Source organism: Labrus mixtus, chromosome 11 (assembly GCF_963584025.1).
Source record: "Labrus mixtus chromosome 11, fLabMix1.1, whole genome shotgun sequence".
NCBI classification, from domain to species: Eukaryota; Metazoa; Chordata; class Actinopteri; order Labriformes; family Labridae; genus Labrus; species Labrus mixtus.
In genome coordinates this window covers 17,965,060-17,983,939 of record NC_083622.1, presented here as the reverse complement: position 1 = coordinate 17,983,939, position 18,880 = coordinate 17,965,060, and the positions used below count along the sequence as shown (strand labels likewise).

General features: G+C 42.1%; 1 protein-coding gene across 2 annotated transcripts in view; it reads left to right on the top strand.

Annotated features, from left to right (window-relative positions):
• Positions 1–236: 236 nt before the first annotated feature.
• Positions 237–18,880, top strand: part of kcnn3 (potassium intermediate/small conductance calcium-activated channel, subfamily N, member 3) — a 52,264-nt gene continuing 33,620 nt past the window's right edge. Inside the window, exons 1-3 of one of the 2 annotated variants that reach the window (XM_061050450.1) lie at positions 237–760; positions 1,414–2,537; positions 17,022–17,117. In XM_061050450.1, the coding sequence (XP_060906433.1) occupies positions 1,440–2,537; positions 17,022–17,117 (1,194 nt within the window). In that variant the 5' untranslated portion in view covers positions 237–760; positions 1,414–1,439. Of the gene's footprint in view, positions 768–1,413; positions 2,538–17,021; positions 17,118–18,880 lie in introns of both variants that reach the window. The other variant, XM_061050449.1, reaches the window with a different exon arrangement.

Here is an 18,880-nt window from a genome sequence, read left to right as displayed (position 1 = left end):
TATTAAAGAGGCAGCAGCTACACACGCCGTTTCCCAAAGCTACAGAGAAAATAAATGATACTAACACCACACAAAAAACGGGTTAAAAAAAAATAGACATTTGTTTGGCAGCTTCAACCTACAAATCCTGCCACCTGTTTTCAGCGCTGATTTCGCCTCTCTGATTCCGTCCAATGGGAATGAACGGCAGGACTGGAGGCGGAGAAAGAGGGAGAGAAGTTGGAGGAGAGAGTGAGAGATAGATTCAGGGAGACAGTGAGCTGTAGGTTGAGATGAAGTCGGTGGATTCTCATACTATATGACAGGCTTCACTGCTCATTTGTGGAGTGGCACTGGACGCCTAGCTTTGTGTTTTTGTTTATTTGCCTGTTTTGCCGGTGTTTATGTTGGGATCTTTTGACGTGCAGCCACAGGTTGACCGATTTAATCCAGTCAACATGGATTACACCTCTTCATATCGGGTCGATTGACACTGAGCCGATCGAAATGGGCACCGTCGAGAGATCAGTGATGAGCGACAGGGAAACAAACTGAGCATATCAAGTGAGCGGACACGGAGGTAAACATCTGTGGGGAAAGCGGCGCACAATTTCGAGAGACAAGCGGAGACCTGTGGAGGGACCTGCATGAAAGAAGGAGAAGCGAAAAGATAATGGGATGGCCTTGACAACATGAAAAAGAAGAAGTGTGGTGGTCTTTTTTTCATCCAGCCAGTGATTCAACACAACTAACCTGGGGGACAGGGACTGAACGAGAAGAGGTAGGAGGTAGGTAGAGAAACAGACAGGGAGGAGGGGGGCGTGAAGGTGTCTGGTTATATCATACTGAAAGTAGGTTATTGTTTTTGGATCAATCAAATGCACAAAAATGCAGCCAACTTGTGCAAAACTCAGGCATGCACGAGTACTTCTCCAGCTATCAAAATCGACTCATGTAGCATTATTATCCCTTAGTCTCTGAGCCTCATCTCCTTTCCATGGTGTAAAGCCAGAGGATGTGCACCATCCTTCTGGCTAACAACAGTGTAACACAGATGACATTTTATGGCACAAATGGCTGGGAGCATTGTGATGTTAGAGAAGGAGAGGACACTGGGTAACAGAGACGGAGAGCGCTGAGAGGGGCTGACTGGGCAGCTGAGTCAAATGCGACTCAAGGAATAACATATTCCCCAATTATGGCTACTTTTCTTCACTCTGCTGCACCTCTTTGTCACACGTCTTCAGCTTTTGGAGTTCAGGCTATTCCCTTATGTCTTTTAACTATCCGTTATCCATCATAAAGCTCCCTGGCTCCTACCTCAAGCCAATATATTTCTCCTTATTACTGCGCTCAATGAATAATAGTCTGTATTCTTTGTCATTTTTCTCCAGTGACAGTCTGATTCTTTTTTCTTTCTGTGCTTGTCTGTAGAAAGGTGCCTGGCCACAGCCGTGACCATGGAACCTCCCCCCTCTCTGAGCCTGGCTCTGCTAGGAGGGAGCGAGGACGAGGACCAGCGCTTCCTCCTACCCCTGGGCAGTATAACCCATCCCTCTACCACTGGCAACCAGCCAGGATCAAACCACTCCAACCACATGGGAGGATCAAGCCTAGATCGTCTAAATGGCAGCACCCCGTCCCCGTCCCCTGCCACGCCCAGCTTACCTCCAGCATCGCTACCCAAGTTGCCCCTGTCATCCTCCACAACCCAGCCTCTGCCCCCATCCATCCCCAACGCCCTTCACCCCACGAGCACTCCCCTCTCCTCCTGCCTGGGCTCACAGCACAGCCTGAGCGGGGACAATTCACCGGTCTACAACGCCCTCTTTTACTCCTCCCATTCGCCCTCCATGGAGCGGGAAAGGGACAGAGAGCGGGACAGGGACAGGGAGCGAGAGAGGGGGTGCAAACACAGACAGGCCAGCCCTCTGGTCCATCGCAGGGACAGTAACCCCTTCACAGAAATCGCCATGAGCTCCTGTAAGTATACAGGCGGGGTCATGAAGCCCCTGAGCCGCCTCAGCGCCTCCCGCAGAAACCTCATTGAATCGGACAGCAGCAGCGAAACCAAAGAGGCTGGCGTTTCATCTGTTGCCGGGGCAACTGCTACTGGTGGTCATGATCGACAGCGGGAAGCCCCTCCTACCTCCTTGTCGGCCTCCTCTACCAATCAACCCCCAATCCAGAGCCCTCCAGAGATTGTGATATCATCCAAAGAAGACTCGCCGTACCCCAGAGTAGGGTATGACATCACAGACTCCACCTCTGATCAGATGTCCATCTACCACCAGAACCATGCGCTAGTGGAGAGCAGGCGGGCGCAGACGGGGAGGGGCAGCAGGCAAGGAGGGGTCGGGGCAGTAGGGACCGGGGCCAGAGGCAGCACCTCCAAGGCCTCCAAACGTAAGAACCAAAACATTGGCTATAAACTGGGGCATCGCAGGGCACTGTTCGAGAAGAGGAAGAGGCTGAGTGACTACGCCCTCATCTTTGGGATGTTTGGAATCGTCGTCATGGTGATTGAGACTGAGCTGTCTTGGGGCGTGTACACAAAGGTGAGAGGATCAATCAGTGGTGCTCACAGGCCTGAAACTGATTGTACGCACAAAGATAATACATTTGTCTCTGTTATTCCAGTGTGTCATACAGAGTTAGAGAAGCTTGTTAGAGTTTGAAAAAATAACCCTGATGATGTCATAGTGACGTCATCTTGGTTTTCTTGTTTTAGGCTTAGAGATTACAAATATCTGAAAGAAGCCTGGGATAGAGACAAAGTTTTTGAGCTTTAAAAGCCATGGTCATTACCAGGCACGAGGGTCTAACAGAACACAGGATACTTTCACCCAAAATTTCCATAGTCGTTGTGCGCCGCATTCTACGGGGCAGTTTGCTCAAAATCTAGTAAATGATTCTGTTTCCACACATGTACCGCGTGTGTACGTCTCCAGAGCGTCTCAGCAGCGCCACTCTGTTGTGCTCAGTCGTGCTCTGTTTCTAAATACGCACCGTGTCTATTTTCGACAGAGCGTGCGTTCAGCTGAACAGAGTAGATCCACCTGCACAGGAAGTCCAACAAGGAAATGCACAGAGCATCCTGTCAATTTCAAAATAAAAAACAATACACAGACTCTGAATCATATATTCCTTCACTTTATCAACATTACTTCAAAAAAGGAACTGAATAACCAGCAAATCCACCATGGAACGACAAAGTAACATGTTTTCTCTGTATTCCTGCATGATCTTGTAGTTTACTGTGATCTTGTAAACCCCTGTGTACAGCTGCTCATGCCTGCACTCGATGTCCAGAAACTGACGCAGGTGGGTAGGGCACGCGCTTTAAGACAGAGAAAAACCGCATTGACGGAACACAGCTTGCACGCACTGTGTGGAAATTGCGGGTTAGTAGGGACTTAAAGTCAGAATATTTCGGCCTCTGCTGCCACGGTTTTGGCCATTGATCTTTAAATCTGTCTCTTTCAAGGTCTCCAACTTTTTGATAATACTACATTTAATTTGTGTATTGCCCCTTTAATGTTGCCTCATTACCTTAAAGGTGTCAAACCAAGTCCACTAATTTCAACGGGCTATCATCGTGGTTGTATCCATGTGCACTTCATAGTTTTAAAGCTTTTTTGGGGGTCATTCTGATCTTGATAGTGGTTGATAAAATTACAAATAATGCAGGACGTTTAATGCGTCTTCCAACCCTAACGTTCTCTGCTTTGGACTGGTAAGGTGCCAGAAAAATCAGAGTCAGCTTTTACAAGCTAATCACTGAATTCATGGTTGGTACTTTCGCTCTGACCAGAATGTTGTCCATGTTGTGTGAGGGTTGTGTACTGTAACGACCAGGCTTGACAGTTGCAGCTTCTGAGTGATGTAAAACAACAACACAGAGGATGAGGGTGTGGGGCAGATTATCAGTATGAGGCCAGGATCTCATTTGTCTGTGTAATGGGGAGTGTAATAAGCTGAATGGGCCCCTGGCTGCTTATGTCTGTTTATTTCGGCTGTGTTTGTGTATGTGTGTTTTTGTGTGAGTGCCAGGGAGCCTTGGAGCATATTGTGCACGCCTTCCTGATGTAAAGATACATACATAAGGAAGGTTTTCTTTATTTAACCTCTCCCAACAATGTCGGTTTTTTTTTCATTAAAAACTCAATTTGGTTGAAAGAGAAAAAAGGACAAGGACAGGAAGGCCATTAGAATAGTGTCTCTGGGTGTGTCTCTCCTCCCTAACTCTTTCTCTGGTATCCTGTGGACACTTTGTCCCCCCCCCTGTCAAGTCCAGAAAAGTCTACCTTTTCTGTTTTACAAGCTGTGTCTTTGCCAACTCATTACTTTATGAAAATCTTCGTTTTAGAGGCTTTGACTTTTTCTAAATGGAAATCATAGTTTAAAAGTCAGTCTCGAAATCCCTCCTGTCCTTCTTCCCTTCTGTCGACCTTTTCTCCTTTATGAAGAAGTCAACCTTTCTTTCTTTCTTTCTTTCTTTCTTCCTTTCTTTCGGTCTTTCTTCATTTCTTTCTTTCTTCATTTCTTTCTTCCTTTCTTTCGGTCTTTCTTCATTTCTTTCTTTCTTTCTTTCTTTCTTTCTTTCTTTCATATATCTCCCGTACTCTCGCTCCCTCTGCTCTCCTGTGCTCTTCCAGTGGGCGTCAAACTGGGGGAGTGTGATCAGAAGAGAGAGAGAGAGAGAGAGAGAAGCGGCTGGGCGAGAAATGAAAGGCTGTAGAAGGAGACAAAAAAGGCAAGGCGATAATGAAAAGCCTGATTTAGGTTCTTAAGCCACAACCAATACACTCCTCATCTCAATCAGGCAGCACTGTTAATCAGTGAGAAGTGATGGACAGCTCTGTATCCGAAGAAAGTCAGCCACTGTGCCGGTTGGTCCTTGTTCATTAAGATATTGAGTTGAGGATGAGGAAGTAGGATTTGAGTTTGAATAGTATGTGTATGCTCTTGTCTCCTTTCAGGGTTATACTTTTTTAGAGTTTGAACTCTTAGCTTCATTAGCAAAGCTGGATCAAAATTCATTTTTACATGTAGAGTGCCAAGCTACATTTTCTTTCTGTTTTTATGGCTGCAGTTTTGTTTTGCCTCCAACAGATACTGGCGCTCCATCAGACAGTTCAAGCCCTCACTTAGGTAATTGAGGTGGAAAGAAGCATGCTTGTTTGTTGTGGGAAAAAACAGAAAGATGGAGATCACGAGGATGAACGGGAGATGGATGGGAGGTGGAGAGGTGAGAAGTGTAGAGGTTCATGCAGTGCTTTAAAAGCAGTCTAAGAGGGAAGCCTTGAATGATTTCTTTATTGATTATTGATAATCTCTCACCCACACATGCACTGTCCAACCCGGCACACATGTGCTTTACAATCTGGCACATGGAAAATGGATGCTGCCTCTGCGAGGTGCTGCATTCTTCATATTGACCGAGATGCTTAATATGTGCTGTGAGAGCTTGCGGTGGAAATGTGATATGTACGGATCATTTTTCATATTATGTATGTCTATGTACACTCACTGTCCACTTTATTATCTCCACTTTAACCATATGAAATACATATCAAATACAACAGCCCCTGCCATAAATTCTGCCTATACAATTTCAAAAATATAGATTTCAATCACTTGGAGGTATGAATTTTGAAAGTTTTATTATTACGTTTGTAGTTTGCAATGGTGCTAAACTCTAGAAAAGGCGTTCCTCTTACTTTAATCTCATTTACATATATCAGATGAGTACAAAATTCATTACCAGCACCTTTCAGACTTTCACCTTTCATGAAGAAGAATTATTATCTTTATGAACACATCAAATTATCAGCGTTGTAACGTGTAATGTAGGATTATTATTAGCGCTGTATTAGATTACAATGCCTGTGTATACCGCCAAACCAGCTGCTCTCTCTCTCTCTCCCAAAAATAGAGATGAAGAATAAGAATGGCACTAAACAGGGTGGGTTGGATGGTGCGTGCATGTGTGTACTTGTGTGTTTGTGAGGAAGGATAAAGGCAGAGAGGTTAACAGAGGAGGACATGATGTTCGTGACTGTGGGTTCAGTGACTAAGCATATGTATATTCATGTGCAGAAACAGATTCAAACCCTGTCAGCACATACTGTGGCTACAGCTGACATTTTCAATTCATTGTAGTATAGCCTCCATCCTCAGATCTTATCTTGTCCAAAGCAGTCAGGTTCAAGACAGAAGTTCACAAACCTTTCCTATGGCGTTCGAGGCTACGTTTGAGATGAAGAAGAAAAGTAAAGATGGCTATAAAAACTGCTCTATGTTCATTGACTTAGCAGCGATGAAAAACAACAAAGTATGTTTGTTTTATTAGCCTACTTTTAATCAGGCACAGTTAGAGGATTCATGCTATGCTAGACTTCAGGTTCAGTACTTTCTCATAAATATTGAACGTTTCCATGACAGCTAACGTTACAGGTTAATCTCTGAAAATATAAAATCTCCACCTCAGCCAGACAAAACAAAATATGAATATTTATTAGTGTTGGGAATCGCAGGGTAACTCAATATATGATACGCAATGAAAGGCTTAAGAGAACAGTTATACCACAATACAGCGATCCTGTGATAGTTGATCAAATGCAAGACAGAGTCATGAAGTAGTGTCGCGATAAGTTTAATTGGCAGGTAATTCCATTTATGTTTTTTTTTTTTTTCTATTGAAGTATTGATATTCGACAGCAGAGATTTGTAATTGTATCACACAAGTCAGGATGAATATATTAAGGAGTACTGATATTTTGTCCCACCTCTAGTATTTATGCATTAGCATTAATAAACTGATAACACAATTAATATAATACTGATATAATGAAATAATGATTTACCCCCCTTGAACATATGTTGTTGTGTTTCACTTTCAACAGATAATTAAATTAAGTTTTATTTGGGTTGTATACAAAGGACAAGCACATAATATTCTATCGTTTTGTATTGGATTTTTGGAATTTTGTGTAGTTTCTGAAATTATTTACAAATGAAAATATAAAAGTCCAAGAGTACTTTGCTGTGAATTAGTGTTTCAGTACTCGATGTCGAGACCATTTTTACTCTGTCTTGTCTTGTTCCCCCCCTGGCAGACTCCAGATTTAAATCAAGACCAGTCAAGACCACCACTAGTAGGCTACTTTTCCATGTCATTACAATGATTCAAAGGAAAACGCCCCTTTCTAAAAGAACAAATAACTTCAGTTCATTTATAATTCGATTTTTGTCCTCAAGTTACGGCCACAACCTTCCTGGTGTTACGGTCTAAGTGAGAAACATTCCCCCTGCACACAAGAGGATTTTTTTGGTCCTGGTCTTGTCCTGGTCTCGCCCTACCTCCTCGGTCCCAGGATTGGTCTCAGTGGGTCTTGACTGCAACACTACTGTGAAGCCCCTTACTATGATCAGATGCAAACAATTGCCTTCAAGTCAATTTGTTTGTTTTACTGATTCCTGCTTCTTGAAATGCTCTTGTGTGTTAACCAAACAGTAAAAAGCCAAATTACAAATTCTCATGGGACAAATACTTATGCAAGGCACTGTGTTATATTGTAGCACTTGTATTGTTCATTTCCGCAAAACAAGGATCTATGGTGGTGGCTGGTAATACTTCTGTTCATTAACTTGAGTATAAGGTAGAGTTTGAGATGCAGGACTATACATATTGTATACTCGTTCTTTTGGTCTTTTCTAGTTAAATAATGGATCTAAATACTTCCTCCACCACCGATAATCAGTGCTCTGGGCAGTTTGTGAATTTCTACACTGTAAATGTCAAACCCCAGGTGTTGAGCTGAGATAGATTATGCGGGGAGAGAATATTGGATGATGAAATAATTCATGAATGTAAAATAGTTTCATTTATCTCAGGCAGAAATGTGAGTTGTCCCACAAAAATCATCAAAGACAAAAAAAAATGTGAGTATTAGATATTGCAATCATAACTCACATGGTTTGAAAGTATCCGTATTGTACGGCTTTAAAGGCTCTGTATTTTTAACTCTTCTTTTTCTGCAGCCTCTTGTAATGATGGAGCCACCTTGACACTGTAAGCAGTTAACAGCAGTATGAGGATAGTACCTTTTAAAACACTTTTATAAGCTTCTATTATTGCTTTTATTAGGAACAGGTTAAAATGGAAGGGAGTCCTTGTCTGACTTGCGTCTCTATCTGAGAATAACCGAGGCCTTCGGACACCTGGGACCTTAGCATGTGGGCTGTCGCTGTCAGATCAATAGATCATTTCACAAAGGCCCGTGTGGCTCCTCAGGGGCCACAGCTCCGTGCCACGTTTCAGGCCTGCTATGGAACACAGCTATTCTGAGGAAGCACACAGCTGCTGTCAACTTCACCTGTCACACTGTCAATACGCACACTTGACACCTCGCCATGCAGATGGGTGTTGTACGTGTGTTAGAGGGCGTGAGGTCAGGGTATCTTGTGTGAGCATGCGCCTACTTCCTGTCCAAGCATTGATTATTTCACAGATAAGAAGCAGATCTTTTTCTGATACAGGCACCGTTATTCAAAATACTGATACAGCCTAAAAGTCAATGTCTTGTATCAATAATCCAGTATAGGTTATCAAGTATCAGATATCAGCAAGTGTGCCAGTCAATGTTCCAATATGCTAGCATGATTTATCAGATTTTACTCTTCTTTGATGCTTCAGAACAGTAGTACTGGAGCTCCAGTATCTGTTGGAGGCAAGTTGAGCTGTAATGTGATGGAGGTATGATGAACGTCACTGGAAACTACAGTTTTGGAACATCAAAAGAACGGATGCCAGGTGGTTTACGATGTGGCGAGAAGGGAATGAAACTAATGAAGCAACTTTTTAAGAGCAGAAACAAATGACTGATCTTCGATAGTAATTTATGTGAGGATAGCAAACTCAAACAGTGTGGAAAGTACTGTTATACAGTGGCATAAGAGAACAGCTTTCAGGTGGTTACTTATGTGACGATAGCAAACAAAAGCTGTGTGGAACTATTGTTTTAGAGCAGTAAAAAAAAAAGAACTGATCTATGTTGTTAGCTAAGTGAAAATAGCGACATACAGAAGTGCAAAATGTACTTTTTATCAGAAAAAAAACAGATTTTCATTATGTGACAATTACAAACAACAACAGGGCAGTGAAGGTCAAGGGTCAGAGCTAACAAAACATCAGCAATTAAAATAGTGTAAGACATTTTCCAATCGAAAATCCGTGTCTGTCTAGAGCTCATCCTCTGACAACAGAGAGAGACATTCATTAATGTTCTATATCAGTTATGAAAGAAAATACAGTTTCTATGGCAATTATTCTCTGTATGTATTTGTTTGTTCTATATAAAGGATTAAACCTCAGGAATAGCAATTTTTATTTTTAATTTATAAACTGGATTTGTTTCTGTGCTTGATATTAGATCATCTCTACTCGGTACTTGTCTCCATGTCCTTATGTCCTTCCTGCCTTTTTTCGCACTGTGTTTACGTCCCTCCTTGCAACCCTTAAATATGTTTCCACCCCCCCCCCCCCCCCCCCCACCCCCCCAAGGGGTTCATCATCCATCCCAGCGGGGCTCACAACATCTCTGTCTCTCCCTCCCCACTCTCGCTCCCCTATCTGTGACATTTCTCACAGACATTTACTTTGTGACCTTTGCAGCCCTTTCTCTGCGAGGACACTTACAGTGGCTGCTTACTGCTGCTCAGACAGGAGGAGCGAGCGGATCATCAGGGAATTAAAGTCACCCACTGCCACTGTACTCTATCAGCCATCTCAGCACTTCTGCATTTCTCCACCCCCCCCCCCCCCCCCCCCTTCCTCCTCCCCATTCTCCTCCTCCTCTTTTCCTCCACTGTGCTCCACACTTTCTTCATCTTTTAGATCACAGGCTTCTAAAGGGACAGCAGGTCCCAGAGGTCTCACTAATAACAGGTACAAATCTGCTCATTCCTTTCAGTGTAACAAGGCTAGGCTAGCCGTGTGTGTATGTGTGAGTGTGTTGATAGACACGGGTGTGTTAGGACTTGCATCATTCGGTGGTAACACCCACAGTCACGTCACTAAGTCATCTCCTTTGAGTATATGCACCTATGGCGTGTTAGTCTTTATGGTTCTGTCATACTGGTACACATGGATGCACCTGCTTGTGTGTTTATGTATGTGTGTGTGTGTGTGTGTGTGTGTGTTTATGTGTGTGTGTGTGTGTGTGTGTGTGTGTGTGTGTGTGTGTGTGTGTGTGTGTGTGTGTGTGTGTGTGTGTGTGTGCGCACTATCCCATCTTTCTTTGTCTGGATTTAATTGAGTGTGTAGGGCTGTAATGGTGTGTCAGTGTGCAGTCATGTATGTGTGTGTCTGTGTATTTATCCTGGTAAGGTGACATCTCTCCTCTGTCTGCTGCTGGTTTCCCTGGAGACTGATTGCGAGGAGGCATGGCTCCGTCAGGGATAGACCCCCAACTCGTTACAACGCTCTCACACACATGCACACACATACACACACACACGCTTAAATGCATTACTATCGTGTGTAAGGAGACCTTACCTCGTTACGAGAGTAACAACGTTGTCAAGCAAAGTGTATTTTCTCTCACATCTGTGTCAATCAAGGTGATGTGGGGACAACTGGGGAAAACCCTCAACTAGATACTGAATGGTGTTGTGTGTGTGTGTGTGTGTGTGTGTGTGTGTGTGTGAGAATGAGTGTTCCTCCTAAATGAACTTAAGGAGACAAAAAAAGCAATAAGCTGATTATCTCTGCATGCTGCCTTCCAAACCTTTAATCAATACTCACTCACACATCTCTGCACAGCTGGACAAAAAGGAAAAAGAAAATAAAACACACTTACACACAAATGTAAATGCAGACATAAACGGTACACGTCAGGGATAGTTTGAATTTGGACAGTCTCCATCTTACCATTAAAGATGTTTTCTACAGGCTACCGTCATCAAGCTAACATTATTTGAATGGCAAACAACACACTATTTTTGGATCTATTTGGTTCTTACTATATTTATCCATTTATGTTAGCCTGGCTCTGTCCAAACCTGTAAAAAGCCAACCTCAACTTCTTACAAAGTCACAAACTAACAAATATTTGTTTGATTTTTATTTGCACATAACAAATGGTAATGGTAAGAAATGTTTTTGGTTAGAAAAATATTTGTAAATTACTATCGCTGCGAAAAATGGAAGAGGGAATATATGTGCAGCCCTTCTCTGTTCAAATCAGTTGTGCCTCTTACAAACAACTTTGATTTTTAATCCAGCATCAAGAGTACCCAGACCTGAAACCCTGAAGAAGCTACAAGGATTTCAGTCATTGTTGATTTGAAAATTTGCACCTGCGTTTTCAACCATACACTGCTGGTTGCCTGGCAACGTCCCTGTGAGAGCAGGAATCCTGACAAGTACTATGCTCACCTGTTGCTCAATAAGAAAAACTAACAGTGAGTAACAGCCTTTAAAAAATGCCTGTGAGCAGTTCAAACAGAAAAGAACAACCCCTCTCTTAGACCACAGCCTGTCATTAGCTGGATACTTAACGTATAGACAGAGAGTGGTATTGATCGTCCGGAAAGTGACTCAGCATATTTTCCATAATGTACACAGATGGCAATGATGTCAAAGTAACATCAGACCGACAACTGACTCTAATGTTGGACACTGTTCAATTTAGGTTATAATGGAAAATTGTGTCAAATATAAAACTCAGTATTGGGTTAATGCCAACATGAAACCCAGGACAGATGTTGAATTTTGGTTAAAATCAGAGATCAAAAATAACTAAATGATTGGGATGGCATAGGGCTGGAAGATCGTTCACATTGATGTACAGCAGCAGTTTGGTTTTGGGTTTAGAATAAAAGGTTTGATTTTGGTACCCTTATAACTCAATTTAAAGCCTCCAATATGTCAGACAAGGTCAATGTTCTGTGTCAAATTGAAGTACTTTCACTAAGTTTGGGTCATCTGATGTCACAAACACATTCAGGCAAATATCAACACTGAGTGCCATGGGTTACCTCCAGGGCGGACATCCTTTGCTAGCCATATCCTTGTACTTTAGCTTTAAGGAAGAGAAGAGACATACATACTACTTTTTTGTATTTTTAAAGGTCACATATTTTACTCCTTTTCAACAAGTCTGAATAAGTCTCGGAACCCCCCAAAAACATGTCTGTGAAGTGCCTTGCTTTAAATCCAGTCTGATCCTGTATTTGAGCATGCCTATAAACCCGTCTCTGGAAGGGCTTGGGTGGCTCGGTGCATTCTTGCACCATGCCCTATTGTTTACGGTGGAAAAGCAGACTCAGAGGGCAGAACAAGTTGGAGTGTCACCCACCTTGTGGATGGGTTACTGCCCTTTGTGATGTCAAAATGGCCTGTTAGATCACACATTTTGTTAAAAGTGGAGCAGGCAAAAGACGGAGAGGATGGACTTTGCTCATAATTGGGGGGGGGGGGGTGTTGTAGACAGTAGGGACACATTTAAGTGTTAGAAAGTCATGGTTAAGTGTATTTTGCATAATATGTGACCTTTAACCAAACGCAAGAAGAAAAGAAAACTGTCATCAGAACCTCATCTTGTTTTCTTCAGAAACTGAAACAGTAGTTCATATTAAAGCACGCCTGCAAATGATCTCCTACTGCAAAAATCTGAAGCCGTCCACATTCCTAATGAAGTAGGCTGCAAACAGGTTGAAACTGCCGCTGTATTTATCAAGAATTAAACAGGTGCATTCATTTGGTAAATCAAACATTGGTATTAGAGGTATCCAGTTACTAGAGATAAATCAAACACTGTGAGCTCATTAAAATGGATAGCTCTCTGGATAGCTCTCAGTTGCTAGGTTTGGAAAAAGCTGTGATGACCAAATGGAGTCATGTGAACACATACATGTCCCTCATAGCCGAGTCTTTTATGATACAGGTGGATTAAACAGGCATATTTTAAATGTGATGGGCAGAGCTAAACACACAACAGGCGGCTGAATTTTACTCCAAGAAAATCCCATTTTAGCTCAACTATGTTTTCAAATAGATTCAGCAGCTGAAATCCTATTCCGCATTTTTCTCATTAGCACAACAATGTTGGCTTCTTTGCCGCTAGTTTGCTTCAGTGAGTACAAATGAGATGTTAGCAGCAGAGGAGAGAGGAGACAGGAGAAAAAGAGGAGGTGAGCCAGTAAAGACCAGCTATAAGGCTGTGGGCAAACAGATGGAGGAAATCAGAGGTTAGCTAAAGCTAGATGGTATTTTCCCGGTGTCGGGCAGTGGCCCGTAACCACATTGATATATGCAACAAATGAACAACACTCCCTTAATGCTCTCCTTGATAGTATCTGTTTATATGTGTGTTTGTGTGTTAGATGATAGAAACAGCAACCAATCTCATATTTGGTCCCCTCAGATTTGATTAAAAGAAAAAGGAATACTCAACCCAGGACGATGTCTCGAAAGATTAACAAACTAGACTAGACTGTGTTTGTGTGTGTGTGTGTGTGATGTTGAATTAATAACATTGAGGCCAGGAAGACTCTACGCAGACCCTAAATAGACACAGTAACACACTAACACACTCTATTTTCCAGGAGGCTGACTTGCAATATATATTCATGAACCCAAAATTCAACGTAGATTGTGCTTAATAAGATCATGAAGGGAGGCTGAGTAATGTGCGTCTAAACTGGGAGCGCAGCCTCAGATAAAGAGTGTGTGATTGGCGATGAATGCTTAATAGCATCCTACTTAACAAATATCTGATCAGAGAGGCTGCAGTCTTAAGGTGGCTCAACTCTTCCTCCTGAAAAAGACAGCAGGCTCTTGTGGTTATCTTGTGGCCTTCGTGAACCCGAGAATAAATGCTCTTTGAGGTTTTTGTGTTTGATAATCTATGAGTCAACACATAGTCCTTTAGCCAAAGAAGTCAAACAATTTAAGTTATTGTTACTTCTAGAAACCAAAGAACTGAATGCACAGTTTTAATGTTAAAGGTCAGAAAAGGGTCAAACGGAGGGTTTTGTTGACTGCTGATTCTTGACATTCTTCATCCTCGAGTGGAGCTAATGTTGGAAAGCTTTTAAAATAGAATAATAACACATTGAATGAATGACACCTGAAACCTCCTTGTATCTTCACACATATATTGTTGTATGTAGTAAACTGTTGCTGTGAGTAATCCCTCTGTCGTCAGAGCTCAGTCTGCAGGCTGCTTTAAGACACCTTTTTCTACCATGGAGAGTTTGTGACATCCTAAAGTCACAGAACTCTTTATATGGTCATGTGCGACAGGCACAGCAAAAAACGGACAGAGCTGGCCAATAAGAAAACAGGGGGTTTTGCAGGAGGGGGATTCTTGCAGAGACAGTACCTGAAAATGTCAGTATCAGATAAAGGGCTTTCAGACTAGCGGAAAACTGCTAATATTTCCAGGAGGAGCTGCATGTGTTAATGCAAACAGATTTTCTCTTTGGGGAGAGAGTGAGTTGGAAAAGACATGCGAGTAATGAGCCACAGGTCGGACTTGAACCTGTGCCGCCCGCTTGGAGTACTACGGCCTCCATACATGGGGCGTGACCTAACCGCAGATAGACCTAAGACTATCTGCGCCCCGCAAATGGCATTTGATTTCCTGTGAAACGGTTCGGTATAATACAATACACTCTTATTCTCGCTTTGGGGAAATTAGTTTTGGATTCTAAGTAAACAACAATCCACATGTAAACAGAGAAGAATATTCCAAGGAAAAACACAAACATCAAACAGTATAGTTCAAATTTCTCGTATTGCACAAGATCTGCATAAACACAGCATAATCAGTGAAGAAGATTAGAACACCATGACTCTATTTCACAACCAAAACAGCCTAAAGGAATATTATTTAAAAATTAAATTGGGGTTGGCACAAACGCGTTTCTGAAAGACTTTACTTTGCATTTGGGGATTCTGTATGGCCACGTTGGAGGTGAGACTGGTCACTCTCTGTGGTTGTCTGAGAATAGACTGCTCATACTACTGTAATGTTGACTGTTTGGAGAGGGTTTCTGTCCTCCCTATAACCTTCATGGCAGTCTGCACCAGATTCACCGGATGAGCAACCCCTCTGTTCAACTGAACAGAGGGGTTGCCTTGCCAGGCTTTCATCCAGTACCTAAGGATGCTCTCAAACACAGCCTGGTAAAACATAAACATGATCTTATGATCAACACCGTGCACCCAGAGACTGTGTAAAAAATAGTCTTTGTTGTAAATGGTAACACAAATTATGGACATGTTTTTTTTAATTTAACAAGTTATCTTAGTGTACAACAATACACCTGTTGGAGCTGTCATTGTTTGTTTTTTAAAATCATGAATAAAACGGGGGCGTGATCATCAACTGACCTATGATCCAGCATCATCGCCTCAGTTTTCAGTTAGCTTCACACCATCGAGCTAAAGTCCATACCTCAGTGAAATACTGTATGATGAGGCATCCATGTCTGTTGATTTCAGAGTGCTTTGAATTTAATAATCAGCTGATAACTAAAGTCAGTTTGACTCATCCTTTGAAGAACATGATTGTATGATCCCAATTTCATGACAACATATCTCATAGGCAAGTCTGAACATTACACTTCTCCAAAAAACAGTTTTAATGATCGATATGTTTGAGCACTCGGGTCGTCAAGGAAAAGTTGTATATACCTATATGATGTCCACCTTCAAATAAATCTGGTACTTGACAAAATATTTCAGTCTGGACCAAAGAAAAAGACAAAAATACAGAAAGAGCAGCCAACACACAGACTAACACAGAGCCTAGAGCTGTATCGCATGGCTTGATAACAAGGTTTCCTGATGCATGACAGATTTGGATGAGGTGAAGGTGAAGTGATGTAACACATCCTCCACAGAATCTTGGTTTTTTTTTTTTGTCAGAATACCAGGAAGCTTCAGAGGACATTAATTCCCAATAGACACTTGCCTAAGATATAAAAAAATAAATCTGTGTTTATATAGTTCTCATGCCTGCTTTCTTATTACCTGAGCGTTTTAATTTATTTTCAGCTGTGATACCTGTTGCTCAGGCTCATTTTCCTTTCTGATTATGTTCTGGCTTTTTGCACATTTTGCCCACACACAACCAAACATGCTGTTTCCAGATTAAATATTATAAAATGAACACGGTAGACCACAGTGTTTCCCCTAGGTTTACAGCGTTGGGGGGGTGCTGACATGCCGACACGGCGACACGGTGACACGACGACTTGAAGGAATCTTGGTGTTCATGCGTTACTTTTAATGACAGCTGTCCTTTTCTATTGGAAAGGTATCCTTAAATGACTTATTTCCCTGATTTCCGACTCTATCCACTATCCTATCTCTACAATAAAGGCACAAAAAGCCCCAAAAAAATCTTTAAAAAAAACAAAAAAAACACTGGACCAGCTAGTAAAAACAATCTGATGCGATTTTTCCTCTTGATCTTCAAATAGTTTATTTTCTGTATATTTGCCTTATGCGTGTGTTAATGGACCAATACACGTGTGTGTGTGTGTGTGTGCGTGTGTGTGCATGTGTGTGTGTGTGAGTGTGTGCACATGCGTGTGATGACTCCAGTAAGCTGTTCTCTGAACATGTGAGGTGAGGGGGTTAAAGAAGCCACTGAAGTGCTATGAGTTGTATTGATCGGAAGTTCCCCACTGCATTGATTATAAGCCCTATGAAGCCAGACAGGCAGAGGATTTAAGGCTTGACTTCAGAGTGATATTGATGGCTGGAACACTACCACATTACTTCTGGTCGGCTTTAAAGTCTGTTGTGTAAATGTTAGTTCTTATTGTCTTTGCTATTTGCTCATCGTGAACTTGCTCCTGGTTGAATTTAACTTGTAAAAAAAGATAAAGGGCCAACCATGGCTTTTTAAGATTTTGTGGTTGAACATTAAAAATGACTTTCATGGAAAAAGATGATCTAATGTGTGTTATGTCTATGCTGCATGTTTCTAAGGTTGTGTCTTTTTTTTTTCTCCTTACAGAGCTCCATGTATTCTCTGGCCCTGAAGTGTCTGATCAGCCTCTCCACTGTCATTCTGTTGGGTCTCATCATAGCCTACCATGCGCGGGAAGTTCAGGTAGAAAAACAATTACACACTAACACAAAGCTAGTCAGATGTATTTGTTTGAGATTTTGATAGCTTTGGTAGTTTAGCTTTGCTGGGCGTTAGAGAAGATTATAAATACTACTCTCTTGTCAGTTAAGTATTGTCTAGAAGAGAGGTGATTAGCTTCAATTTGCAGAAATACTTGAGACCTTTATCCTGGCTCCCCGCCCGTGTTACATCTGCTCATGTCTGACAAAAATAGCCTTTGAGGTTGGCAGCTGTTAGCTATAAGGGACTTCTGATCAAAACTTCCTTTTCATGGGCTGGTGATTGTTAACAGGGGAAATATATATATATAGAGATGGACATGAAGATACCCCCGCAACAGGTGTTGTAGACATACTGGCTGGTGACATCATTTGGAGCCAGAGTTGCACAGTAGCATCTACCAAGGGTTTTGGCATCCATTTCAAAACTGATAAAATAGCAAAGACCACTCGGGTCGGTACAGTCAACAGCAGAACAGATTCTTGTGTCCGTTTGGAGTGGAAACTCACCCATTATGGAAGTTCAATAACTCTTGTGTTAGCATTCCTTATGTTTCCTCTTGCTGTTCCTCCTCTATACTCTGTTAGTCGCAGCGCCGGAGGAGCCAAATTTGTCATCAGAGCTGTCAATCATGGCATCTTACCCCTTTTTTATAGCATCAAATAAATAATAAGACCTAAACTTATCTGAAAAAAGGAGCACTCAGGCACAAATTTCTATGATAAGAACTGATTTTAAAGACTGGAACCATGTTTGAGAAAAAGCTATTTGACATATTTTTTGATTTTATAGTTTGACCCGGTATTGAGGAGGCGGAGCGTTTGACCTATATTCCAGCCAGGGGAGCTCCAAATCTTTGCCTTCATCTTTGGGGAACTGTCATGTCGTCGATCTTTTTTAAAATCTACTAGTTGAAGAATCAGCTTTAGAGCTGAGAAATAATTCTGATTGTAGAGACATCTTTGAGAGCCTGTTGGCTACACTTGCAAGCAGAGTTTAAATAGAGATTAATAAAAGCTAAACTGTCACCAGATGACTGCCAATGGGATTCGGGGTTGTATTCCACCGAACTTTTATCCTTGGTAAATGTAAATCTCCTCTGCTAAATGTAGCTTGACAATTAGTGGGAATAATAAGGCAGAGTAGAGAATAAGAAACCATATTATATATTCCTTCAATGAATTCATTTTTTTTTCTCTTGGTATAAGTGGAAGCACCGCTCTGCCCACAGTGTCCACATTATGTTGTTTTCCCTCAGGCCAGAGCGAGGGACCCAGGTGTGTGTCCCCTACAACCAATTAATGACATTAATGACAGTCGTAGTGGGAATCGACAAACCAGTCTGCACGGCTTTGCATCGAGTGGATACACATCAAATGTTAAATACACACTCAGCCAATAGATGTAACAGAGAACACAAGTAAACACTAACGCTGACATGCGAGGCTTATGCACACACACACACACACACACACACACACACACACACACACACACACACACACACACACACACACACACATACAGCCTCAACCTCTTGTCGGGCTGAAACAATCAATCGGTACTGCTTTCATGCTTCATGATATCTGTTTTGCTGTTTGTCATTTTGCTAATATAATGGTACCAGGGTCATTAAGCCGGGGTTTTCATTTGAAGCCATTTACAATCGATGCACATTGACTATTTATGGGAGCCTTGCGGGAATCGGACCCAATGAGTGCCCCCACACCAGCTATTACTCCCAC